This window comes from Sinocyclocheilus anshuiensis, unplaced genomic scaffold (genome assembly GCF_001515605.1).
Source record: "Sinocyclocheilus anshuiensis isolate Anshui unplaced genomic scaffold, SAMN03320099.WGS_v1.1 scaffold644, whole genome shotgun sequence".
Lineage (NCBI taxonomy): Eukaryota > Metazoa > Chordata > Actinopteri > Cypriniformes > Cyprinidae > Sinocyclocheilus > Sinocyclocheilus anshuiensis.
In genome coordinates this window covers 173610-179671 of record NW_015557092.1, presented here as the reverse complement: position 1 = coordinate 179671, position 6062 = coordinate 173610, and the positions used below count along the sequence as shown (strand labels likewise).

At 42.9% G+C, this 6062-nt stretch overlaps 1 protein-coding gene across 2 annotated transcripts in view; it reads left to right on the top strand.

Moving 5' to 3' along the window:
• The window catches only part of LOC107677338 (envoplakin-like), a 21493-nt gene extending 15996 nt beyond the window's left edge, over positions 1-5497 (top strand). The window contains exons 17-23 of one of the 2 annotated variants that reach the window (XM_016472217.1): positions 88-281; positions 403-553; positions 802-885; positions 981-1085; positions 1171-1263; positions 1386-2154; positions 2551-5497. In XM_016472217.1, coding sequence (XP_016327703.1) covers positions 88-281; positions 403-553; positions 802-885; positions 981-1085; positions 1171-1263; positions 1386-2154; positions 2551-5240 — 4086 coding nt within the window. In that variant the 3' untranslated portion in view covers positions 5241-5497. Of the gene's footprint in view, positions 1-87; positions 282-402; positions 554-801; positions 886-980; positions 1086-1170; positions 1264-1385; positions 2512-2550 lie in introns of both variants that reach the window. The other variant, XM_016472216.1, reaches the window with a different exon arrangement.
• The last annotated feature ends 565 nt before the right edge of the window (positions 5498-6062 follow it).

Here is a 6062-nt window from a genome sequence, read left to right as displayed (position 1 = left end):
AAAGCAGGAATGGTTTTGATATGACACAACTTCCCATTCAAACAATGTAATGATGTTTCTGTATGTCTGTATTTGTTTTCTCTTTAGACCATGAGTAAAGAGGTTGCATCCAAGAAAGATGACATCCAGCAGTTGAACCGTGAGCTGGAAGTCACAGAGCAGGCATGCAGCTCCCTGCAGAAGAGCTTCCAGGAGTATTGCCCTGATATCCGCCACCAAGAGACTGAGGTCAGGCGCTTGAGGAATCGCTACTCTAACATCAACAGCCAGCTGCAGCAAAGGTGTGTTATAAAGAGGCCTTTTATTGTTTATGTTGACATCTTTTTTGTTTACTGAGGCAAATCTGCTTTTTTTATAATGCTACAGACTTTTGAACTCTACCATAAACTTTTTGCTTCACAGGGCGACTCTGTTGCAAGAGGCTGTCAATAAAAATCAGGAATTTAACAGTGCCATCCAGTCACTCACTGCTTTCCTTATCAATATGCCCAATAACGAAGTTCGGCCTGGTGAAAGTGTGTCACAAATCTATGCCAAGCAAAACTCTCAGATGGTCAGTATTAAGTTTTATTGGCACGGTTTTAAAACGGTTGATTTTGATTATTTTTTTATTACTATTAATATTATCTTAAATATTTTTGATGTGTAAACAACTATAACTAAGCTATTAGGAAAATTAGGAAAGTTTGTTTTTTGCGATTCTGTTTAGTGCCACTAGTTGCATGGAAATTACATGCATCACACTTAAATATCTCGGATATGTTAAATTTACATTGGATGTAAATTTGTTTTTGGTTGCAGAGAGCAGTTGAAGACATCAAGAGAAAGCAGGATGATGTAAACCGTGTGGTGAAACTTTCTCGTGAAGTGCAGGGTGTTCTTAACGTACGATGGCCATCTTGAACATGATCATACTACAGCACATTTCACATGTCAGTGCTAGCATGAATGCAAATGGTCTGTTGCTTCTGTGTCTTCAGGAGTATGAGCTGAATTCAAACAAATACCGCAGTGCATTGGGAAAACCAGAAATAAACACAAAAATATTAGATTACATCACCCTGGCTGAAGCTGTGCAGAAGAAGGTAGGTTGCTTTGCCATAATGACCATAATAATGACTTATTGTTTATGTACATTTCCAAATATCTGTACAATTGGCTACTTTTTAGGAAAGGGATGTTGTGAACCTTTACTCTGAAGTATCAGCACAGAATAATCAACAACTGAATCAAGTGATCTTGGCCAAGGACCTCATCAACAAGGTACTGACTTTCAATCATTGGAATAAATAACAAGTTAATGCCAAATTTTGTTGAAGGGTGTACAGCTACCATGAACTTCTTAACTTAAACTAAACAAATCTTTATTTGTATTCCATGAATAGAATGATGAAATTGTGAGCCATGTGGTGGTGAGGCAGCAACTTCAGATGCAAAGTCAGCAGAGAGACATGGACGAAGTTGACGGTCTGAAGCGAGATCTGGCTGAGGAAATATCTCGCCGCAGTCATGCTGAGAATGATTTAGCCACCTACAGGAAACGGATGGTGTCCCTGAAGAGTCGGAGAGGTGTGGAGCGAGTGGAAGAAAAGGAAACTGTGCATTACTACCGTGATCCGAAGCTGGAGGCAGGCTTGGAAGCATTGAAGAGGAGGATAACCGAAGAGTTCCATAAACGATCCCAATTGCACACAGAAATTGAGATTGTAAACAAAAAAATGGTCAGTCATGAACGAGAGATTATCGACGTGAAGCCCAAGCTGGTGACAAAGGTGCTTACAGAAATTGAGCGTGATCCCAAATTGGATGTTGAAGCTGCGAGGATCAGGGAGCTCATACTCAAACTAAAGGAGGAAATTCGAGTGCACGAGAGTGAAACGGTACAGATGAGAACGGAAGTTACTGTCTTGGAGACCAAGAGGCCAGTAATAAAAGAGAGAGTGGTCCTGAAAGAGGTTTTGAAGCTGGAAAAAGACCCCGAAATGCAGAAAGCTGTGATTACCTTGAAGAACGAGATCTCGGATGAGGGTATCAGATGCCAGAACCTGAATGATCAGATATTCCAGATTAGGAGTCAGATCAATAATCTGGAGAGGATTATTCCAACTATACAACCGAAAACTGTCATCAAAGAGTTGAAAAGGGTTGAGCAAGATGCTGATCTCCTACAGGAGTCCAAGACCCTCCGTGTACACCTGGAAGAGCTCATCCGAGAATACAGTATTTTGATGAAAGAGTTCTCCAGCCTTCAGCTCCGCTACAGCCAAGTGGAGACCATCAAACAAAAGATAGAGTTTAATGAGATCATCCATGAGATCTTTAGAATTGACCCTGAGACAGAAGTGGAACTGAGACGGCTGAGAAACGAGCTTCTTGAAATAAGTAAACGGCGTACTAGCATTGAGAATGAGATCAACGTGATCATGGTGGATCTAAAGACTCTGCGTGCCGAGAAGCCCAAGGTTGAACTGAAGGAGATGACTCGAGAGGTGGTGAAAGAAGAGAGGAGTCCTGAAATTGTCATCAAAGAGTTGAAAAGGGTTGAGCAAGATGCTGATCTCCTACAGGAGTCCAAGACCCTCCGTGTACACCTGGAAGAGCTCATCCGAGAATACAGTATTTTGATGAAAGAGTTCTCCAGCCTTCAGCTCCGCTACAGCCAAGTGGAGACCATCAAACAAAAGATAGAGTTTAATGAGATCATCCATGAGATCTTTAGAATTGACCCTGAGACAGAAGTGGAACTGAGACGGCTGAGAAACGAGCTTCTTGAAATAAGTAAACGGCGTACTAGCATTGAGAATGAGATCAACGTGATCATGGTGGATCTGAAGACTCTGCGCTCTGAGAAGCCCAAGGTTGAACTGAAGGAAGTGACTCGAGAGGTGGTGAAAGAAGAGAGGAGTCCTGAAATTGTCAAAGAAATTAAGAGGTTGAATGAGCAGCTCACCATTTTGAGAACCAACTATGACTCCACTATGAATCGGGTGATACGTCTACGCAAGGACAGGGATGAGTGGAAGGCCGAAAGATCAAAGGTGGAGACCAAAGTGGTGACCAAAGAATTGATAAGGTACGAAAATGACCCTCTTCTGGAGAAGGAAGCTGAACGTCTCAGGAGGGAAGTACGTGAGGAAGTTCAGCGTCGTCGAACAGTGGAGGAGAATGTGTTTGACCTTCAAAACAAGTATATTGTGCTGGAGAGACAGAAACCAGAGGAAAGGGTTGTGGTACAAGAAATTGTGCGCCTCCAGACAGATCCCAGTCAGATTCTGGCCCACGAAAGATTAGTCAAGACTTTGGAAGAGACCATCGAGGGTCGTCGGCAGTTTGAACTGGAGGTGCAGCAGATGAGATCTCTAGTCCTGGAGCTGGAGAAGAAGCTGGAGCTCGTGGATCGGCAGAAGAAGATCCTAGTAGAGACAGAGCTGAGACAAATCAAGGCTAGAATCTATGAACTTGAAACTTGTCCAACGCCTGTTGAGGAAAAGATTGTTATAGAGGAGGTTTTGAAAGTTGAGAGAGACCCTACAGTCGACAAACTAATCACTGACCTTCGTACTACCCTGGAAAACGAGAGTGCAAGCTTTACCCGCCTGGAGAGAGATATTCGAAACCTCAAAATCAGGATAGAGTCCCTGACCAAAGAGAAATCTGTGGAGAGGGTTATCCACAAAGAGGTTATCAGGGTTGAGAAGGACCAAGTGGTGGAGTCAGAGAGAGAAAACCTTACAGCTCAACTCACCCAGTTGAAGAATGCTAGAGCCCTCAAAGATGAAGAACTTCTGCGACTCAACAACAAAATAACTCGTATTCAGACAACCAGAACAAATTTCTCTCAAGAAGAGACCACCTTGATTGTTTACAAGGATAGAATCAAGAAAGAGCAAAACAAACTTCTCCAGGAGTTGAGAAGACTGGAGTCTCAAAAGCAGGAGATCACCATAACTTTCCAACATCAATCCAAACTCTTGAGTGAGAGGAACCAAGTCAACAGGCAAAAGACCATCAAGCTGGAGTCTGAGCTCCAGCGTCTGGAGAGAGAAATCCTGGAAGTGAAAGAGCTTATCAACCAGCGGGAAATTACTATCATGGACCTCCAGAAACAAGCAAAGGCAGCGCAACATACAGAGACAAACACCATAGAGACCAACGTCTCCACAAAAATCACCATTCTGGACCCAGAGACCGGCAAGGACATGTCCCCCTACGATGCCTATCTTGAGGGTCTGATTGATCGCAATCAGTACATCCACCTCCAAGAGCTTGAGTGTAGCTGGGAGGAAATCACAACCACTGGTCTTGAAGGTGAGACCACTCTTCTGCAGGATCGTAAAAGCGGAAAGCAGTACTCCATCAGTACGGCCCTGCAAAATGGCAGACTGACCCAGTATGAACTTCAGCGCTACAGAGAGGGCAAAATGACCATTTCAGAGTTTGCTCTTCTGGTTGCAGGGGAAAAGAAAACAAAGTCCTTCCCTCCTCTAAGTACAACACAAACAACAACTGTTCAGACACTCGCTCCAACAAACTCCTCCACATTGACACGCCGCTTATCCTACTCCAGCAATGGCAACTTGAACTCGCTGGTAATCGCCAGTGGCGATGAGCTCTTCCCAATTTCTGGTGTCTTAGATGTCACCACAGACAGCCGCATGTCTGTACGAAGTGCCCTAACGCGCAAACTGATTGATCAAGACACATCTATAAGGCTTCTGGAAGCTCAGGCCGCCACCGGAGGTATTGTGGACCTGAACAAGAAGGACAAGCTCTCCATTCACAAGGTGGCAGAGCGTGGATTGATCGATTCGAGCCAGCTTCACAAACTCCTCAGTGCCCAGAAGGCCTTTACTGGATTTGAAGACCCCGTGTCCAAAGAGCGAATGTCAGTGGGAGAAGCCGCCCGCAGGGGATGGATCCCTAACGACAGTGCTGTGTGGTTCATGGAGGCACAGGTGCTGACTGGCGGACTGGTAGACCCAAAACGTGCAGGTCGCATCGACATGCAGAATGCCGTCGATACAAAACTGATCGACGCATCCGTGGCCAAGCAACTTCAGGATGATTCCGCCTTTGTGAAGAACGTGATTGACCCCATCAAGAAGGAAAAGATCACGTATAAGGAGGCCATGGCTCGGTGCAAGAGGGACCACACCACAGGGCTGCTCCTGCTCCCAGCTGCCTCGACTGACACTGTTGACACTTCATCCTATTCCAGCTACAAATTCTCCACAAGATAAAGACAGCACGCAAGTGTGAAAAAACTGATTTAAGTTCTACATAGCAAGGGACTTCTGATTCTCTGGATTTTTTCATAAACATATACAAGATAATCTCTGGAACTCTCATACTTTTACTGTGTTATCTTTTGCTGTCTTTGTTTTTAACATTATCTTTCAGTTACTCATTATTTTCTGGTTTATCTTGATGAATGGGCTGCTGAATTGCTTTTTGAACTTCATATATAATAAAAGGTCCTGTTTCATATGTACCCAAAGTGACTGTCTATGTATTGATTTTCCAACTAGGAAACGTGAATTTCTACAGTAACGTCAATCTCTGAATGAAAACGCTTAATAGCAGGGATTCCCAAACTGGGGTTCGTGAACCCCTGGAGGTTTGAGAGGGAACTGCAGGGGATTTGTGAGTTAATGAAAATAACTCAATAACTAATAATCAATTAATCATAAAAATCAAAAATAAATCACAATACAACACTTGCAAAAAACGTTGATGTAGTTAATTGTTTACCTGCATATCATATGACTCATACACATAAGAGAACTGTGAACATGTAAATGTATAGTTAAATTATTAACTTCAAGTAAATAGTTTAGCTTGGAGGGGTTCGGCTAACAAAAAACTTTGGGAATCTCCTCTATACAGGTATTCTATAACTTTTTAGAGTTAATAATAAAGGTTTCCCTCATAATAAAGGCCTAAACATCAGATATTTCTTAACTAAGAAAATGCTAAGAAGCTAACATTATCATTCCACTCTAAACGCAATTGTATTAGTTATAAATTACAGTGTTTTTACTAATTCACATATGTCATCTTAC